This window comes from Pseudorasbora parva, chromosome 14 (genome assembly GCF_024679245.1).
Source record: "Pseudorasbora parva isolate DD20220531a chromosome 14, ASM2467924v1, whole genome shotgun sequence".
Lineage (NCBI taxonomy): Eukaryota > Metazoa > Chordata > Actinopteri > Cypriniformes > Gobionidae > Pseudorasbora > Pseudorasbora parva.
The window spans coordinates 42,195,704-42,217,802 of NC_090185.1; the positions used below are offsets into that span (position 1 = coordinate 42,195,704).

A 22,099-nucleotide genomic window follows, 5' to 3' on the forward strand; every position below is an offset into this window, starting at 1 on the left:
GAGACAGAATGTTGTGCGGGCGGTCGCTATGCCAACACACCTATAAGTTGGTAGGCTATGTTGACATATTAACGCGCATCATAATTTGAGTTACTCAAATTATAGATATGTTGACATGGCATCCGCGATTGTCGAACATTCTGTATATCAACTCTTCAATAAGGAAATAAATTTCAATTTAGTTAATCATTACCAACATAAAACAGTAAATGAGAGAACCAGCACCAGCAATACGTTGTTCATTAGAACACGCGCTGTGTCGCTCCCCACGTTCATCAAGCATTCTAATAAACATTTATTTTGGAACTCAGAGATATATGAATAAGTAGATCATTATTAAATCAATATTATATGTAGCTAGTATTAACATATGATAAAAGTGACGGTCACCTTATATTAATTGACCAAGATAGTGGCATATTACCTTATGAAGCTAACGTTACTTTCTCCAGCTACATATAAAACCAATAATAGCTAGTCCATCTGCGTTTTACACATGACATCATCGTGTCACCAAATATACGGATAGAAATACTTTTGAATCAGTTTTTAAAAAAATACCTCTTTCAGTCTCCAAAAACAGAGAATCCGCCTGTTTGAAAAGCCGATACAAAATGTATAACATTACGTATTCAGCTAAACGCGTCTCAATGTGGTCAAGATCGCTATGCAATATGCAAACATACAGCATGTTATGATTATATGATTATTATGTTAGCTGAATGGTTACTTAAATGACCTGTTTATTAAAACACAAGCGAGATCAGCATATCTCTCTGCAGTCCGAGCTTGTCACGAAGATTTCGCCATCTTTCGAAGGCTTCTCCAAGGTTTACACGTCTCTTGCTTCTTCTACTGTCCCAAAATCTTCTCGGGTCATTTTTTTCACCCGTACGTTTGCGCTTTGTTGAGCTGGCACAACGTACAGGCAAAGAGTAGTCACGATCCATTATCATACAGACTTTTTTATACGGGGGTTCCCCTTATACTGTCTGTCAGTGTTCCTCTTTGAGTTTGGCGGTTCCGCCGAGTTCCGCAGGAAGCAAGACGCAAACGTGGATATGACGTGAAAGACTGGCGACATAACGGAAATAAAGACACGGTCCGTGTCTTCGAATTAAAATATTAATTTCTCTGGATTTAGAAGTTAATTGGAACTGTCGGGATAATGTAAACACACAACTTTAAAAAATATATAACATAGATATAGTGATCTTTTATATTTTTAATGCTGAAACATTACATATTGTGCCTTTAATAAGAACCAGGACTCTTATTTTGAAATGTATGTGCTTTATTAATGCTGATTCAAATTGAGACGAGGAGATAAAATATGAGTTCTCACACAACATATTACAGTATAAACACCGTACAGTAAACACATGACAGATTGATCTGCATTAACGTCGTTTGGCATAAATGTGAACACACAACAGCGCCACCTTCAGGCTTTGAGACGTGACGCACTCACATTTATTTAATGAAAATATAAGAGCCTTAAAATGATCATTAAGACAATATCACATATATTGTAAGATCATTATTATACCATTTAAGGTATTGAAGACTGATCTTACATTTAAGAGATTCTTAATTCGCTCACGTGCCCCGAAATACAGTTCACACACATCTACTATGTGTATACGCAAATGCGACGCTCACACTTGCCGAGCCCTGATTGTTTTAGTTCAGGATCCTATGCTGGAAACTTCTACAGTCTAACTAAAGAAGAATCCTTTTTAAATTGAAAACCTTGTTTATCTTTATTGTTTAGATTGAATAATTTTAGCCACTGAAATTATGGAAATCCATTAAAATATGAATTATTCCATATTTAAAAGCATATTTACAAGGAATTTTGCCTGTTAGGTTGTTCATCTACACTGCAAAAAAAAAAGCCCTTTTTATTTAAGATTTTTTTCTTGTTTCAAGTCTAAATATCTAAATATTCTTAAATCACGATGCATTTACTAGATAAATAAAATGACATAAGATATTGTTTTCTTGTTTTCTGGGGAAAATATCAAAATGAAGTGAGATTTTGCTTAAAATAATATTATTTCACTTTAGGACTGAAACAAGAATATTTTTCTGTATTATTATTGCTTTTATTAATTTTGCTTTTATTAATAATAAATAAATCTCCTCAGTTTTAATAAGTTGTTCACCTGTTTGGGAAGTGTATGTTATGTTTTGAAAATAAAGGATAGTTTAAAACTTCTACATCTTTCACTCAGGAGCAATAATATGCCTTGTGTTTTTATGCTTTAAAGAAATAAAGATTTTACATTTATCGAGATATTTATCGATATCGACTGATATGGGAAATTATATTGTGATAATTTTTTTGGGGCCATATCGCCCAGCCCTATATCGATGCGAAGATTAGTAATTGCACCACAGAAGCTTATAATGTAAAGTCCTCTCGGTTTCAAAGTCAGTAATGATGGAGGATAATATAATAGAGAGCACTCGTCCTTTCTCAGGGCTGGAAAAACAAAGGCAGGATCTCTTGTGAAAAGATTTTAAAAAACGAAAGAAAAGACGAAAGTCGGCTGTTTTTGTGTATTGTAGGTTCTAATTTAAAATGTTTGTTATTTTACCATAATCTAGCCTATGTTTCTAAAGTAGGGCTATATAAATATAAAGGAATGAATTGAAAAAAACATGATATCTATAAAAGAGTGTTTAGTCCTACAAAGAGATTTGCAATGATGACAAGCGATGTTTAGCTACAACTTCTGGATTATAAATAAAAATAATGAATCTATGTTGTGTGAACCAGGCGTGAGAGGTCTACTCTCTCTGCTGAGAACATCCGAATCTTTGAGAAATGTCATTATAAGCTCAGGCCCATTTGCACATCTCAGGTTTCACTTAACTTAAATTTGCTTTATTTATCTAAAATGTAGTTATTTATTTTATTTGAGGTAAAACCATAACTATATGGGTTATGTTAACAACAAAAGTTTTCATGTAGTAAATGGAAAGCAGATACAAATGGAGCTCCCCCTTTATTCTGATCCGAAAAAGGCTGCGATCCGTGAGTTTTGTGCTCCGTCACACCACTAGTTTTTACAGATAAAAGAATATTACATTTAAAAAAATATTTTTGATATTAAATATTTATAAAATATTTTTTTATTAGTGATGCAAGGATTTAGATTTTTTCATGGCCAATTCCACATTTTTAATTTTTTTTTTTTTTTTAAAGAAATGGTCCAATTCTGAGACTGGCCGTCTTTTTTAATTTATTTATTTTTATATTAACTTTTGTTTTTATAATCAGCTTAGTACATATACTGAATGTATTTAGATTTAACGGCCAATATATCGACCAAAATGTTCATATCTGTGCATCCCTACTGATTATGATCAAATTTCACCAAAAGAAAAAGGGAAATGACTTAAGTGTGATTAAACATCTCATCTGTATTTGATTTACAGATACATCATTGAATGAAGTTATATTCTGGAAATGCATTAAAAGCCCATTTTAAAAGAATCTTACTTGTACTGATTTGTTGTTTTTAAGTTCTGTATGAGCATTTGTTTATTTATTTAAATTAGATTGTATAATTTCCAGATTTACAGCAAGCTCTGCATGGTCGGACTTCGGCTTTGTGAACTCCTGTCCTGAACAGAAACAGAAATAGCAGAGAGACAATAAAAATGTGAAAATAAGATGAAAAGTTAATGCCATCAAACTTTTCTGACGACGGTCAGTTCCTGTCAGAGATACGTTCATATAAACCCCAATTCAATATTTATATGTATCTTTCGTGAACAGTGAGCTTGTTCCTGGTAGAGTACAGCATTATTTCTTCAGAAGTGTCATTGTAGTCTCAGAAATGCTTTAAACACAATACATAATCTGAGATTCAGTGACGTTAGGAAGGGCATCTGGAATAAAACATGCCACATTCATGTAGAGCTCCTGATTTCTAGTAGGGATGGGCATTTTTGTCAATTTTTAATTGCGATCATCGATCGGTCTCAAAAACGAGTAATCGATTAACCGTGGGCGGGGCTTGTGTGGGCGGGGCTTGTGTGGGGGGCGGGGCGTCTCCGTCATGGAGATATGAACTATTTTAAGACTGTTATGAAAATGTATGCTGACAAAAACATGAGATGATTATGCAAATATGAACATATGACTATAAAACAAAAACTCTGAGATTATTTTTCTGTAAGACATTTATGCATCATAAACTAAATAACCGTCTCAAATAACCCAGTCAATGATATCGGGCATTGTATTTGAGCTGAAACTGTGAATACACCACCCCGCAGAACTTGGCTAGAGAATTAATAAACTCAGTCTAACGAGTCAAACTCGGTCAAAAATATGAGATTAATCAGATATTTGCCTATTACAATTTACATCAAAGGGACGCAAATGCGCACGTGAACTTGGCCAACCGGCTTGAAAACGAAACTCATGTTCTATGTAGCCTACATGACAGATTGGCGCTGCACATCATTTTATTTTTCATGATCAAAGTGAGAACAGCATCACTGCGCGTTTTTGAATCCATGAGAAACATTAAAACAGATCGACTGTTATAAAAATGAGTAACACTGCTGCATTATTAATATCATCAATGATTTTGAAAAAGAAAGAGCCTATCTAAAGATAATATGGCCGTCTCAAATAACCCAGAGTCGATAATGTCGGGCTGTTCCCGTTTGAGCCGAAGCGGAAGAGAATGAACACCAGCCGAAATAACGGCAGCGCTTTGCTAGCTGGTTATTAAACTCAACCAAACGCCGTCCTATATGAGATTAATCTGATATAAACAACATATAATCAAGTATTAAACAAGTAATCTTACAACTCGCATCTGTGGAAAAGGACGCGGATGCGCAGGTGAACTTGACCGCGCTCTGACTCTCGTTGTGGATTTCCTTTAACAGCGCGCGCTGATACACGGGAAATAATCCTTTTGGGACTAATTGCAAAAAAAATATTTTCATTAATTTGCGTCAAGTATATTATTAGTCCCGAGATTCTTTGCATTAGAGCATAAAAACATCGATCTGCAGTGTGACAGATTGCTGCCGCACATCTTGCGCTGTATTTCATGATCATTCTCAGTGCTTCAGGCATCACTGCGCGCTTTAGTTTCACTTTATTTGGCGGTCTGGAAGGCGTGCTGTCTAATGCTAACCAATCAGACCTCAGTTACCGTCCAAAATGCCGCAATAACCAATCCGAGAAATATACAAATATATTTTTTAAAGTCAGGGTGATCATCGTTTTCATGATCGATCGTCGCTGTCACGTTCAAGTACTCGACCACTGTTGCCCATCCCTAATTTCTAGAGGTCCTAAGGTCTGATCAAACGAGTGCACAGACACACCAGTAACTGTCATAGCATCATGTAGCCTAGAAATCTAGACGCACCCTAGCGGCCGCAAATTTAATCTGCCCGCGAGTGTCGTCTAGGAACTCTCAATACCCATCTGAGCTGTGTTCCTCTCAATCTGGTCGGGCCAATCACGTCGTGTATAGAGTCGGTGGGCGGGGCCATAATGATGACGGCCGAGTTGCGTTTGCGTGCTTCTAGTAAACACAGAAACTGGCGAACGGCGGCGGTGTTTCGAATCAGCTTTGACCGCGACTCTGGAAGACTTGGAGTTAAAGGGTTACTTCAGCGATTAGCATATGGCTTTGTATCAGTAGAAACCCTGGAGTATATTCAAATGATCGTGCTCCACCCTCTTATATCCCCCTGAGACGAGAGATTTATGCATTTTATTTCTGGAAAAATTCCTCTCGTGACGCAAATTGACGATATTTGCGTCACGAGAGGAATGATTGCCCCGAGGCTAAAGACTACAGCCAGCAGAGGGAGCCATTCCGCATGTTGTCAACTCGTGCATGGGGAATGGAGATCACACTCACAGCACAGCTCAGCTACAGGCACTCATTTAAACGGAGCTATGGTGAACAATGGAAGTGTTTTTTTTTTTTTGTTACTTATTTTTTTATTTTATTTTGAATGTTCTTCAGATCTCCTTTTACAACAATTACTTGCACACAGAAACAATATCCTTTACAGGGGATCATAACATTCACGCATCCTTGCATGTGTGATCGATTATACAGAAGAATATGTCCAAAGGTACAAGGAAAAGAAGAAATAAGAAAATATTTAACAACATTTAAAATAACAATTTGAACAAAACAAACATCAACTTAAAACAAAACATGGGTTGTATTCAAGTTCCCCTGACAAATATAATCGGCTAATTCTAATGGTCTTCCATCACCGTCATTAATGGTGCCCATCTTTCAATAAAAATTTCCCTCTGTAATCTCAATGAATATGTAATTTTTTCCATAGTGTAAATATTTCTCAAAATCGTTAGCCATTCAGCTTGGTTTGGTGGCTCGTTTTTAAGCCACTTTATTGTAATTGCTTTCTTTGCTGCTATCAGTAATATCTGTAATAAATACATCTTTTTCCTACTGTGTATCACAACTGGTTTAATCCCTAGAATTGCTATCAGAGGGTCTCTTATCAGATCAACACTCAATACTTTATTAATATATGTAAAAATGGTTTTCCAAAAGTTATCCAACAAAGGGCATTGCCAAAAAATATGTGAGTGAGTAGCCATTGTCTCTCCGCACCCCCTCCAACACTGACTTGATTGATTCGGATTCATTTTAGCCAAGACTTGTGGTGTTCTGAAAAATCTGTTATTTATTTTCCATTGAAATTCCTTCCACAAATTGGCGTTCGTGACTTTATGAGCCTGAGTACATACCTCCAACCAAACTTCTTCACTTATTTCGAGCCGTAGCTCCCTAGTCCACTTGTCTTTCACATAGAATGAATTATCTCTCGTCATTGAAGCAAGGATTTTATAAACATTGGTTATTGGTTTCCTCAGATGTTCACCACCCTGAATTTTTAATAAATACCGTTCTAAAAGGGAGGGCTCTATTAGTCTATTCCAGTTTGGATGTTTCAGTATGAAACTCCTTAATTGTAGGTACCTGAAAAAGTCCGTTCTTAGTAGTTTAAACTCTATTCTCAGTTGTTCAAATGATTTGAAGTTGTTATTACTAAATAATTGGTGTACATAGTGAAGGTTCAAAAGTTTCCGGTTTTTGAATCCTGTATCAAATCTCAATGGAAGGAAATCTCGAATATAAGTAATTGAACTCAAAACAGAGAAATCGCCTGTTAGCTTGAACATTTGTTGTATTTCCTTCCAAGCTACGCATGTTATGTTCGACCATTCTCCCAACAGTTCTCTGGTGGATTTAAGCCCATTAAAGGGGATCACTGACAAAGGCATATCAGGACTGTAACTTTTTTCTATATTGAGCCATCTTGTACTTGTGTCCAATGTAAGTGTTTTAACTTCTCAAATTAATTTCTATGAAAGTTAAGCTTCCAAAGGCATGAACTGAAAACGCGTTGTGAATGTATGCCGCGAATGTGGTCGCGATTACCTCAGCTCTCATCACGAGAGCTCATCAGCTCATTTATGACGTTAAATGTAATCTGACTCCTAATCTGAGTCTGCTGTGAAACTCACGCGGCAACTCGATCGTTATATTGAACACACACATTCAGTATTTAATTGTAGGAACTCAGTCACTGTAATCCAGTAGCGGTGGCTTTGGGAATGGCCTCACAGGGCAGCGAAGCATTCTGGGAATTGTAGTCTTTCGTCCCCATGAGACAAAAATACATTTTCTGTCTTTTCTCAGTCTAGAAGGCACCAAATTAAAAAATAATTTCACATTTCTACTACATTAATGACCCAGTTTAAATACAGATTCATCTTCCCAGCGCTGAAGAACCCCTTTAAGCATTTCTCTGAGAAAAGAACAGAACGGCACTGAAGTCATTCTTAAAAAGGGAAGATGTGTTCAGAGTTTAGCCGACCGGATACGGCGAATGTTTAATCTGTCAGCGAGCTCTGCTTCACCTTCGTTGCTCTGGTTGGTTGTAGCGCTATCCTATCGCGTGCAGAGGGAGTTTGACAGACAACCGTTTATCCCGCCCCTCAGATTGAGCCGTCAATGGAGAGTGCCCAGACCCAACATCTTGATGTGGGTCTGGCTTGTCAGGCTAAGCATCATATTCATTCACGCTGAAAGGCTAAGCCAAAGCCCAAGTCACGTAATGGCAAATTACTGGTGAGGAACGTAGTTTTAGCAGTTGTATGCCTCCACTAAACGATGTACTGCGCCTTTAAATAAGCCAGTTCTAGATTGAGGAGGTTTCTGCCGTTTGCTCATTTTGCTTTTGTTCTGGAGTACCTCAGGGCTCTATTTTAAGCCCTTCAGTCATTTTGTAAATTTATAAAATAAAACACATCAATCTAATTGCCCATTAGCAGGTCAGCCAGAAAAAGCTCAAATGGTCTGCTTCTACATGTATAAATACTTAATTGTTCGCTCAAAAGAGCCATTCATGAGCTTAAATCATCAAATCACATAAAGCTAACTTCTTTCTTTCTTTTTCCACGAGTGAGCGTGGAATATAAACATGGGTTTGATGATCTTTTTGCAGCACTTGAAGTGCAAATTAAAACACAGTGAACAGAAATCTGTGTGGCAACATGTGACCTTTTTCTCCAAGCTTTGACTTGTGCTGGCAATCATTTATTTTTTCGGGAGGAACGGTTCGTATTAATGAATGTCCAATGTATTTTGTATTATTTTAAGGACATTTCTGTTTACCCTTTGCTGTTACAATACTACAGTTAAATATTAAGAAAACTAGCATTCATAGCCGGATCAGTACAGGTTTCTTTGGTAATGAGAGATTGATTGCTTGAGACTTTAGTCATCCTTTATTACTGTTCTCTGGCCTTCTTCACTATTAAATAATACACCCTGGTAACGCATGACTTGTGTAGCGTACCTGTCACACATGGAGTAGTCTAGAATAGGAAGATTGTCTCCTTTTGGGTTATTCTGCAGTCAAACGGTCAAGAGACAGCAGCTCCTAAAAATAAGCAGAAGGACCGTGTCATGTGATTGTTAGCTAGCAGCTATGATCAGACACAACGTTGAAAGTATAATCATACCAAAGAAGAATATTTAGAGAGGTCAAATGAGGGGTCATGTTTAATCACGTAAACCCCTCCCCCTGAGGCCCACTTATGGTCGTCAAGGTTTCTTACACCCAAAACCATTGTGATTTACTTTCTCATGACCGTTTTCCACCCCCTCTTTGAAATAAGCAGTCCATTTTCTGCCTTTGAATAAGTCTGCACATGTCTCCTTTCAATGTTCACCAATTCATTCGATCAGTGCAGTTTTCCATGTGATTTAATTCATATGTTTAACCCTTGTGCGTCCTTGTGGACATTTTTGTGTGTTTTTTATTTGATAACATTGCTTGTGTTAATGTTAACTGCATATAATTTGCCACAGGTGTGTATTTCTATTGGAATTTTAATATTTAACCACCATTTCCTTTAAAAAATATATATTTTGCTCTAGGTACACAAAATACTCACACTCAGGCCCTTTAGGACAGAAATGTCCACATTGAAACCCATTTAAACAGCTATTTTAATCCCGTTGCCATTTAACTATAAAATGATGCAATCCTTATTAATAGGCTTTTATTCTGTTGACAAGGCTTCAACATTTTAATTTTTACTATTTTTTACTAGATGGTGCCATTTTTTCAGGTTTGGCGTATAAAGCAAATACTGACTTTATTCCTGTTTTTTGTTTATGCAAATTATAAAGCCAATTTGATAAATTATGCAGCTCTAACTGTGTGGGTGTGTTGTTGGTATGGATGTCAGAGTGTGGTGTGTATGTATGTAATAAAAAGAATAGTGTGTAGGTGTGCATGCATGTGTCTGTAATATATGAGAGAGAACAAATGACAGATGCAGCCGCTGTGCACCGGAGGAGTCTGCTGGCCTCTAGTGGGGAACAGGTGGCACTGCGCCCAAACACAATCTCACTGAGAGCTCATTTTTTCAGATATCAACCTCAAATTTGAAACATCTTTGATTTTCTAGTTTTAGAGCTCAACATGTTTTTACAAATATATATTGTTTTATAAAATATTATTCATAAATCATTTTCATAAACTTCTAAAACTTATTTTGTTTCACTTTTTAAACTTTTCTGACTTCAACAATAATCTGCCAAGGGTCTTCTTTAAAATGAGACCAAACTGTGCTCCCAAGATTCATTTTTTTTTTTTTTTATGTGAGTTTTTCGACATGGACATTTTTGTCCTCTATGAACCTATGCGTAAATTTTTTAAATGAATGCACAAGGGTTAAATCATCTGACCAGCAGCGTTTTATCAGCGCTCTTCGAATGTGATTTCACCGCACTGCTCTTTGAGTGACAGGTGGATTGCCGTTTGTCTGCTGTCTGTTATTAATTGCATCACCTAAGCTCCGCCCACGTTCCGCCTCTTTGCCCATTTTCTGTTATCCGCCGTTATCTGGCAAGATGGCGATGGCCAGCTCATCTACTTTATGCTTCAAAATGGCTCTTCAGAATCCTATTGGTGACGTAGCGGACTCTACGTCCACATTATTTATAGTCTATGGCTTTAGCATATCTTAGCCTTTTCACCCTGTTCCCCTTCCAAAAAAAGTGGTTTCTCGGCTGTCCCGCTTGAACAAACGACCATTCCTGATCCTGGTCGAGTTGGCATCCCGATGAAGCTGCCAGATGCTAAGCTAGGACTGGGAATCATCCGGCCTCTCACAAAAGAAACGCAGAAACTTCTCATCAAGTTTTCTTGGCCTTCCAGTCCTTTTTTTGTTTTGTTCTTGTCCTCTCCTGATTCTTCAAATGTCTTTATAACCGCTTGAATACCTCATCTTGAGGATCCAGTTTGTTTGCTGGTTTCCCTTTGAGAGTGGCCTTGCTGATGCAAAAGTGTGATTTTATTATTTTATTTTTTATCTCTTGTTGATTTCTGTGACCTTTGGCATTCTGAATGAAATAATATGATTGAAATTGGTCTTGTTAACAAGCTTCCAATACATTAAACCCACACAGCATGTGTGTATAATGCTCAAATCTGGTGTAAGAGTCCTTTTTCAAAACAGTACTTTTGAGATGAAATAGCAGCACAAAAACGTGACATTTAATTAGGGATCCATTCCGTTTAGGTTTTTCGACAGCCAGGCTCCTGCTATTGCTCGAGTGTAAGGGAAAGTCACACTAAACTCGCCACTTTAGCCTATAGAAGCTGTTTTTAAGCATCAGTAAGGTACTCAAGGCTAGTGTTGTATAGTGAATAAGTCACGGCTGAAGGGTGTTGTTAAGCACAAGTAAATAAAAACGCCAAACAAATATGTATCATGAAGTTAAATCATTAAAATCCTTCTTTCCACTGGAAGAAATAGTCCCTGACTGTGAACAGCAACAGAAGTTAGATTATTACGCCATTACACTCTTTATGAGTGAGTCAGTCAGCAGTAAAGACTTTTATATTGAAAGGACTGAAACGTGTTTTAACACGGAGCAAGACTCAACGGGCAAATGCTTTGACTGGCACTGTCAGTGTCAGGACACGGGAAAACCTTTACCGTTAAAAGGACACATAGACAACGCAGCGGACATTCAAACTGATGTTTGTATTATGACTGACCTGAAGGAAAGTGCCTAAGTGTCTTTCATTGAATGTGCATAATGTGGACGATAGACGGCTGACCGTCATCCCGATGGAGAGAAACCATCTTAATGCCAAAATTAAATGTTTTTAATTAAATAGAAATCAAATTAAATTGAGAATATAACTGATGCATAAGCTATTTTAAATACTGCAGTCAATGAGAGATGTGACGTGTGTTACACACAATGTTAGCTTTGTGTTAAACCTCTGCATTTAACTTCAAATATTTTATTTTGTACAAGAAACTGCATAAGCTTCAAAATAAAATATTGGAAAGTGGTCATATGAACTACACGAACGAACGTTTAAAAAACAATATGCAAAATCTAAATTGAATAGCTCCATAACGGATTAAGAAAAGTGTGTGAAACCGGTATACAAAAGTGCGGATGAGTAATTTAGTTGGGTTGGAAAAAGAACTAAATTATAGTTAAGTATAAAACAAATTATGCAAAGATGTATATTAAAATAAAGCTCTTCTTAAGTTGAAGGAAGCTTTTTCCCCTCATGTGAAAACAAAAGGCCTAACTTATAGAAATTAAGCGCGGGATAAACATTTTACATTTTACAAACTGAATAGGTGATGGTTACAGATTAGGCCACCGTAATTCTGAACCTTCTGACTGTTGTCGTAAATGTTTCTTAAAAAAATCAATGATATCTGTCCACTGGAACGCTATGGCTTTTAAAATGGTGTATTTAAAGCAATTATTTTTCAAACGGATGGAATTAGAAACACAGGTCTGCCCTTAACAAAAGCCTGCTCCAAATAAAGCCGGATCCCTTCTGCAGTTCAGGCAGATAAAGGCCCCGCCGGTCTTTACTTGAGGAATTACGGGACGTGTGAGAACCGCTTGCTGAATCTGTGAAAATGTGAATCTTTTTAATTAAATAAGAGGGATCATACAAGATGCATGTTATTTTTTATTCAGTGCTGTCCTGAATAAGATCATTTACATAAAAGATGTTTGCATGCAGTCCACAAGACAAAAAAAGCTGCATTTATGCAAAGACCTCGTTCAAAAGTGTGTGAAGCCTTGACTCTTAATCCTGTGTGTCGTTCCCTGATGATCAGCGTGCGTGTGTGTGTGTGTGTTACACGTTGTATAAATTCAGCTATTTTTTAATGTAAAATATCATTAGTCAGCACAGTACTAAATATAAAATGACATGCATTTGTATGATCCCTCTTTTGTTAAAGGTCCCGTTCTTCACGATTCCATCTTTCAAACTTTAGTTAGTGTGTAATGTTGCTGTTAGAGCATAAATAATACCTGTAAAATTATAAAGCTCAAAGTTCAATGCCAAGCGAGATATTTTATTTAACAGAAGTTCCCTTTCAAAGCCGACAGCGAGCGGCCGGTTTGGACTACACCGCTGCACTTCCTGCTGTAATGACGTCACTAGAACCGTTTGTTAACTAAAGCTCCGCCCACAGGAATATGCAAAATAGGGGGCGTGGTCTCGTTGCTCTCCCGCGTGGAGAAGAGCGCACATTTAGCGCTGGCATCTCCCCGTTATGGTTAGAGGCGGGACCTTTCCGGGCAACGTGCGCTAACCTGCTGTCCAATCACAACACGGGAAGCGCTGGCCCAATCAGAAGTCGTTACGTGTTTCTGAAGGAGGGACTTCATAGAACAAGGAAATCATCAGGCTGTTTTTAGGACAGAGGAAACAGCGCTGTACAGATAAGGCAATTGTGTGAAAAATACTGTTTTTTTACACGCGAAACATGAACTCATGTTATATTGCACACTGTAAACATAATCAAAGCTTCAAAAACACGCGAAGAACGGGACCTTTAAAAGAGCGGTTCACAAACGTTTTCTTACACTCGCTCACTCGATCTTTCTCTCAAAATACTCTACGTAAAACAGTAAGCAGCAATAAACAATATCAATGAGAACAAACGTATGTTTACGTCGCTAAGAGCGGTTGCTACGGGTGTCGTGCAGGGATTGACCAATGAGAGTCGAGGACTTGAACCAAGTGTTTTCTAGTACTGCATACAAATCCTCGTTTTTATGGTTGTATTGTAGCGAAGAGATTGAGAAATATGCTCATTACACATCAATGTGGATCAAAATATTGTTTGGGTTGCTTCGGAAAAATTGTGAGTGCTGGAAAAAGCTGAATGTTATTATTTTGAAATGCATTATTATTAATTGGTCAGTTGTTGTGGTGTTTGTTTGTAAAGGACAGCACTAATGGCGTCTCTGTTTCTCCTGCAGATTGCGAGCCCGAGGGGGTGTCAGATTGGTCGTTTAATGAAAATTGTCTCTTTTGCTGCTTAAGACGTGAAAAAGTTAAGGTAATTAATCTCACTTTTATTATCTATGTATTTCCACAAACAATGCATTAGCGATTTCACATTTCACTTTGAGTCATGCAATGTTTTCAGCCACTTTGAATATGTCTGTAATAGCTGGCTTTGAATAAAAGAAAAACACTGGCGATGCTCATTAACGCTTTCCAGTCAGATGACAGGTAATTGTTATCATAACTCTTTTAGTGTTTGCTAAGATATTACTTGACAACAGCTCTTCAGATGTTACAGATAACGGAGATTTTCTCTACAACAGAAAATCTTTCTTTGAAAGCAAATGTTGACTCATTTGAGCTGCGAACAATCACAGGCATATAGCACTGGCCATTTGTTAATGACGTTTAAATAGAATTGCTTCTGTCTTTTAATTAACTTTATTACATTTTTTTGTTCTCTAGGAAAATTTGGTTGGTTTGAGCAACCAAGTGTTATCAGAAGCGGACAGCTTCAAGCAAGAGCAGTCCAATATTAACAAACTTGAGAAGCAAGCAGAGGATTTCCTCAATGTTGTCTTCTACAGAAAGGGTAAGAACGGACACCAACGCAGCAAAGCAACTTTTTACTCCTTAAAGCTATTTGTTATAATCAAAGGCATTTACGGTGGGGAATTGAAATGATGCCCTTTTAAAATAAGACCAAATAATGATCACAAATTCCCTTGAAAACGATTAAAACCCCTTAAACTCAGAATATAAAGTGTGTAAAGCAGAAATGATGTTCTGCTGTAAAGACTAAAGACAGCTCTGAGTTCTTCTTCATCAGTCTCAGTGTTTCTCTCTGAAACTCCTTGTTTTATTTAAGGCCATAAAAGTCTTTAAAAGTATTATACATTGTAGATGACAGTTTATACACGTATCTAAATCTTTACCTAATTAAAACTCTAATTAGCACACGTTATTTTAATTATTCTTTTTTAATTAGCCTGTCAATTTTTGTAATTATTCTATGTGGATTTGCTTGTTCGCGTGACAATTCATGTTGTAAATATGACAGCTTATAACGTGCTGTCTCCCGCACACGAAAGGAATATATATATATATATATATATATATATATATATATATATATATATATATATATACCGATCAGGCATAACAAGAAGGGACCCCTGACCCGTCTCTGATGGACTCCACTAGACCCCAGAAGGTGTGCTAGGGTATCTGGCACCAAGATGTTAGCAGCAGATCCTTTAAGTCCTGCAAGTTGTAAGGTGGGGCCTCCATTGATCACTCTATATGAGTAATACACTATATGAGATATACAGAGGTTGAACTTCAAAACTAAAACACCTGGTTTTATACCACAGTAGTTTATTAGTATGGTGTAGGGCCTACTTTTGCAGCCAATCCTGCATCAGTTGGTCTTGGGAATGACAGACACAAGTCCTGCACAGTGGCCACGGGGATTTTGAGCCGTTCCTCTTCCACAACAGAGGCCAGGTCACTATGGGACACTTTCTGACTCGCTCCCCATGAAGCTTGATCTGGTGACTGCGCAGACCCTGGTAGATGTTCAACCTTACTTTCAGGCTCATCAGACCAGTCCGTCACCAGTCTTACTGTGTGTATTGGTGCATTACCCTCTTCAGGGTACAATGTTTGAACCATCGGGTGCACAGTATGGTTCAGTAGTCCTTAGCTGTGACGTCCCATCAAGCACAGTCGGGAAAAAATGGCATGATATTACATCGAAACCATCACTGATCCACCTGTGCTTTTCTCTGAACAGCAACAGTCTGGCTTTCGGATGGATGTGGGTAAGACAGTGAATGTGGACTCTGAGAACAACACGTTTCATCAAGATTTGGCACCAATGAAACCGACATTCGGCATTGGCACGAGTGACCAAAGGTTTGGCTATAGCAGCCCGACCATCAAAATTGACTCCCGGCGAACAGGTTTGGTGGAAAAAGGAGAGTCTAGGTGTTCATTCTGCAGTGAGTTGGCTGTAGTTTTATGTTTTTCTGATATAATCCGGGTTAGTACCTGGACATCTGAAGCTTCTGACATTAAGTTATGCCGACGTTACCCTGAATTATCTCATAGCTCTCGATAGACTGCAAAGACATGCTGTCCTGGTCTCAGATGAAGCCAGCTAGACACGCACCAACAATTTCTGCTCTTCTGATCTCTGAGATGTCTCCCATTAGGTTGTGTTGATTGTAATATTTCATGTTCAGCTGTGCTATTGCTCTGATAATTCAATCTTCACACTCGGCTCGTGAAGATTGGCCAGCAGACGTGCATATATATAGGCATGAAACCAACACTATATTGGCCACTGTTTGTTTCATTGTCCGACTCCTGTATATATGTATGTAGACTGATCAGGCATAACATTATGACCACTGACAGGTGAAGTGAGTAGCACTGATGATCTCTTCATCACGGCTCCTGTTAGTGGGTGGGATATATTAGGCAGCAAGTGAACATTTTGTCCTCAATGTCGATGTGTTAGAAGCAGGAAAAATGGGGATGAGTGTAAAGCGTAAGGATTTGAGCAAGTTTGGCCAGATTGTGACGGCTAGAGGACTGGGTCAGAGCATCTCCAAAACTGCAGCTCTTGTGGGCTGTTCCCGGTCTGCAGTGGTCAGTATCTATCAAAAGTGCTCCAAGAGGACCAGTGGAGAACCGGCCACAGGGTCATGGGCGGCCAAGGCTCATTGATGCTCGTGGGGATGAAGGCTGGCCCGTGGGGTCCGATCAAACAGACGAGCTACTGGAGCTCAAACTGCTCCAGAAGTTAATTACTCGGGGAACACATGGCCCCAGGATGCACTATGGGAAGAAGGCGAGCCGGCGGAGGCAGTGTGATGCTTTGGCCAATGTTCTGCTGGGAAACCTTGGGTCCTCCATCCATGTGGATGTTACTTTGACACGCTCCACCTACCTAAGCATTGCTGAGACCATGTTCAGCCTTTGATGGAAACGGTATTCTGGTGGCTGTGGCTCTTCCAGCAGGATAATGCTCCTGACACAAAGCACAAATGCTTCAGGAATGGTTTGAGGAGCTCAACAACCAGTTTGAGGCATTGACTTGGCCTCCAAATTCAACAGATTTAAATCAAATCGAGCATCTGTGGGATGTGCTGAAACAAACAATGGAGGCCCCAGCTCACAACTTACAGAACTTAAAGGATCTGCTGCTAATATATTGGTGCCAGATACCACAGCACACCTTCAGGGGTCTAGTGGAGTCCATGCATTGACGGGTCAGGGCTGTTTTAGGACCAACACAATATTAGGAAGGTGGTCATAATGTTATTCCTGATCGGTGTATGTGTCCAAGATAAGTGTTTTGAGGTTCAAATGTTCTCAGGTTGCTTTCCTTCCTTGCGGTGTGTATTTGATGTTTTAAAGGGTTTTCCCTTTAGGAAATGTTTTCACAGCCGAGTCTGCCGAGTCCAGTGGCTTTGATTTTTAACAATGGCAGTGACCCAAGCGTATTGTGAAACAGTTATAACAAGGAGGCAGTTTATAAGATATAAAATTCATAGAAGAGAAAATTTAAGGAGAGAGGTTTTAGTCACATATTAACTTATATTCATGCTCACCCGGCCGTTTAGAGACTCAAATGTGCGTGAAGAAGGGTTATTATAGTTTAATAAAAATAAAACCATAAAGGGCATCTTGTTACTATAAAATAAACGTTAACTGGTTAAAAAAAAAAAAACAGTGCAGGAGATATTAAAAAATAGATGTAATAACATGACAAAAACAGCAAAATAACTGAAAATATTAAAATAGATATTAAAAACTATAGCATCTCAATAATGGTAAAATTACACTGGTTTAAAATTTGAGCAGTAAACACCATTGGGACTTTTATATGTTACAGCTAAAGTGAATTTCTCTACATCTTGAAGTAAAACATACAGTTTGCTTCAGGAGGTGGACAAAGGACACAACTTCATTACTGGTCAAATATTACTCCGTTACAAGTCAAAGTTGTAAAAACTGATTTTTACTGGAGTAAAAGTACGGAATTATTTGTTTTCAAAAGTACTTGCATATCAAAAGTAAATTCCCTTATATATCTCAGCGCATTATTGTATTCTAGTTGTATAAATGCCCATTATGCCATCATGGTTTAAGCCAGTCAGTGACGCTCCATCTGACACACTAGCAGACGACTAACTTAAACTCATTTAAATACTAAAGTTACAAAGCTCTTTATAAAGCTGCTGTCACTTTAAGACCGAACGCACGGATCCAATACACTGATACACATCTGATATTCTCACACTGTTCACCTTCACTGAAGACAGAATCAACTTTGATTATGTGAATACTCCACTAAATGAGCATTTGGACATCCGTCTTCTTCCATTTTGCTGTAAACTATAAATCAGTGTTTAATAAATGCTGTGAAATCATTGAACTTCACGAGACTCTACAAGAGTGATTCCTGAAAGGCTTTCTGCAAAAACCCAAACACCTTTTAAAGAAGAAAAAAATCATCACTGACTTTCAAAGCTGCGACAGAAACGACTTTCCACTTCGAGGACCTTTATAGAAATGTAGTGGAGTAAAGAGGACGATATTTGTCTTTCAGATGGAGTGAAGTTAAAGTCAGAAGATTACAGAAAAAATAATACTCCAGTAAAGCACAGATACTCAAACAGTGAACTTCAGTACAGGACTCGAGGAAATGTGCTTAGTTATCGTCCACCTCTGGACCTGTGTAGAGCGGTTCTAGAGCGCAGTTCTGGAGCGGTTCTAGAGCGCTGTTCTGGAGCGGTTCTAGAGCGCGGTTCTGGAGCGGTTCTAGAGCACGGTTCTGGAGCGGTTCTAGAGCGCGGTTCTAGAGCGCGGTTCTGGAGCGGTTCTAGGGCGCGGTTCTGGAGCGGTTCTAGAGCGCTGTTCTGGAGCGGTTCTAGAGCGCGGTTCTGGAGCGGTTCTAGAGCGCTGTTCTGGAGCAGTTCTAGAGCGCGGTTCTGGAGCGGTTCTAGAGCGCTGTTCTGGAGCGGTTCTGGAGCGGTTCTAGAGCGCTGTTCTGGAGCGGTTCTAGAGCGCGGTTCTGGAGCGGTTCTAGAGCGCGGTTCTGGAGCGGTTCTAGAGCGCTGTTCTGTACTTGAGTGAATGTGCTTAGTTCCTGTCCACCTCTGATTGCTTCTGTTATGTCTCCCAGCAGACCTCCCCAGATTCACAGACCCCCACATTCCTCTAGTGGCTCGTGAGATCATGCAGCGAATGATCCGACAGTTCGCTGCCGAATATACCTCAAAAACCAGCTCAACTCAGGACGTACCCCAACCCCAGTCCCAGCCCAACGGCACCAAGGACCAAAGCCTGCCGAAAGCGCCCTCGCTGGACCCGGAGGCCTCCAGCCCGGCCCCCGGTTCCGGCCCCGCTGCCTCCGCACAGAACCCCGTCCTCAGCAAGCTTCTCATGGCAGACCAGGACTCGCCGCTGGACCTCACCGTCAAGAAGCCAGAAACCCAGCCCAGCGAACAAGGTCAGGCCGCGCTCCTTCATAGGGACTGCTTTTCTTCATTAGCATCGTCAGAAACGTGCTCTCTGAAAGCAAGTCTTTATTTAGGCTACTGAATATTTGGGGAAAAAATACCTATTTAACAAAGATATACACTGCAAAAAATGCTCTTCTTATTTACTATTTTTTTTCTCGTTTTCAGTCCAAATATCACAAAATTCTTAAATCAAGATGCATTTACTAGATCAGTAAAATTACATAAGATATTTTTTCTTGTTTTCTGGGGAAAAATATCAAAATGAAGTGAGTTTTTCCTTAAAACAGGCGAAATGATCTGCCAATGGGGTGAGAAAAATAATCGTATTTCTGATTGAGACGAAAACAAAAAACATTTCAATCAGAAATAAGATTATTTTTCTCACCCCATTGGCAGATCATTTTGCCTGTTTTAAGCAAAAACTCACTTCATTTAGATTTTATTTTTAAGAAAACATTGAAAAATATCTCATGTCGTTTAACTTGTATAGTAAAGTCATCTTTATTTAAGAATTGTTATATATTTGGACTGGAAACAAGACAAAATGACTGAGTAAGAAGAGCATTTTTTGCAGTTTAAATAAGTAGGAATGGGCAATATGGCCAAAAAATTAAAAAAAAACTCTGTATTTTTTGGTTGAAAGGCGATACATGGTATATATTTGGATAAAAAAAATCTTTAATAATAATTTTATTTCACATCGTGTCCAATGATATCCTAAAACCAATGTTGATGTTGAAGGCTATAAACAAATACAGTGAATGTAATGTAGGCTACGCAATATATCAGTGCAGATTGGGGGTTTACAATCTAAAAACAAAAATAATTATTTTAAATTCACTAAACTAAAAATTAAAATAAAAACAAAAGCATATTAGCCTATATTTATATATTACCCCATTATAATGGTCACTTTCATAAAAATATACTTACATTTTGGTTTAAAATTCCACATATGGCACATTTATTGTCTAACAACAAGTATTTTAGAAATAAAGTAATAAAAGTCTTTATTTAGGCTACTGAAGATTTGGGAAAATGTTAAATACCTATTGAACATGGATATAAATAAGGCAGCGGCTATTTGCACTAGTGGAAATTTTCTTAATGATAATTGGTATTTGCACTAAGAGAAAATAACAATAGATGCCATTTACACCAGATGTTCATAACAACTAGATTATATCTACACGCAGTGAAAATAACATTATTATTAGCGATAGATGATATACCCTAAGTGCAAATAGCTGTTTTATTTTTTATTGATTTTACATGTGGTTTGCAATATTTGGAAATATGTATAAATAAACATTAAATTTATTGTATTTATTAGCAATAGCATAGATTGAAAATAAATTAATTTAAAATGACAAAAAGTATGAAATATTAAAGGTTAGACTGGGTAACAGGTTTGCATATTGATGTGTAAGTTACTGTCACTATTTTGGGATCAGATGTTGGTTTCCATTTACTTTAATTAAATTATTATAAAAAATATTAATTTGTTATTAATTTTTTCCCAAATTCATTGTTTTCCAAAAAGCATGTCTATACATTTGAACATAAATGTATTTAAAGTTATCAAAAATGACATGTTTAGGGCTCTATAAAATACATAAATAACAAATAGCTGTGGTTTCTATTTACTAATGATCTAATAATCAATGATCCGTTAGCCAAACGCTTTACTGATTTGCACCACTGAAAACGTTGAATTATGGGCGTTTTTTGTTTTGTTTTGTTTTTCTTGTTTGGCACAACAAGGCACACTATCTGCACTTAGTGTGAATAGACACTCCATTTACATAATCAAGGCATGTATTACATTACAATAAACATACAATAAACAGCAATAGATGAATTAGTGTTTTTGTGCAGATGCTAAAAGATGTCTAAAATATTAAAATACAGATATGCATGTGTGTAAATTAATTGCACTGACACCGTTTTAAGAAATTGTAAAATCATGCTTTAAAATCACTTTTGGCCAAATTTACATTGGAAACAAAGTAATATGAAATATATTGAGTCCGCTTGCAAGCTTTTGAGACAGAATGTTTGGTCTTTGTACGTGAGATTGCCGTTAGGAAACTGGATATTGCAGTGTTTGCAACAACCGTGCGGGTTACAGACATGATTTTAAGTGGAAGCAGAACCTCATAAAGAGCATGTGAAGTTTGTTCAAGACGGTAACCTATCAAAACGTTGGGTCTGTGAATGGTTCGATGATTTGATTCAGTCTGGTCAACTGATTTTGTGTTAGTTTGGTCTTAGAATATGACAACGTTTTATTTGCAGATGGAGTCCTTGACCTCTCAACTAAGAAGAACCATAGTCATGGTAGTGTCTCAATGAAAAGCTCTCATGGTTTCTCAATCATGCCCACAGTTAAGGGGTAAGAAGTCTTTTTTTATTTTGTTTTTCTTTGTTAAACAATCACAGCTTTCCATTTAGGTGCTGCATTGAACACATGGCATTTTCACAAAGTCCTTTGGCTTTGTTACCATCCCAGGCATGTCTGTTGTACACATGAGCTTTCAGTCCCATCAACTAGACGCTTATTTTATATTTCGTATCTGATGCAGAAACATCACCTGACACAAAAATAAGATCCGATCCGATTTGAGTCATTGAATATTAATCTGCCGATACCGAGCCCCAATCTG

The 22,099-nt window shown here is 37.9% G+C and overlaps 1 protein-coding gene across 3 annotated transcripts in view; it reads left to right on the plus strand.

The window, feature by feature from the left end:
* lcor (ligand dependent nuclear receptor corepressor) overlaps positions 1-22,099 on the plus strand; it is a 74,131-nt gene that overhangs the window by 38,883 nt on the left and 13,149 nt on the right. For 2 of the 3 annotated variants that reach the window (XR_010897940.1, XM_067416411.1), the window contains exons 3-6: positions 13,869-13,948; positions 14,362-14,488; positions 19,094-19,420; positions 21,732-21,828. Coding sequence is in view for 2 of the 3 variants with exons in the window: in XM_067416411.1 (XP_067272512.1) it covers positions 13,869-13,948; positions 14,362-14,488; positions 19,094-19,420; positions 21,732-21,828 (631 nt within the window). In the remaining variant the exon portion in view is untranslated. The remainder of the gene's footprint in view (positions 1-13,868; positions 13,949-14,361; positions 14,489-19,093; positions 19,421-21,731; positions 21,829-22,099) is intronic. The other variant, XM_067416413.1, reaches the window with a different exon arrangement.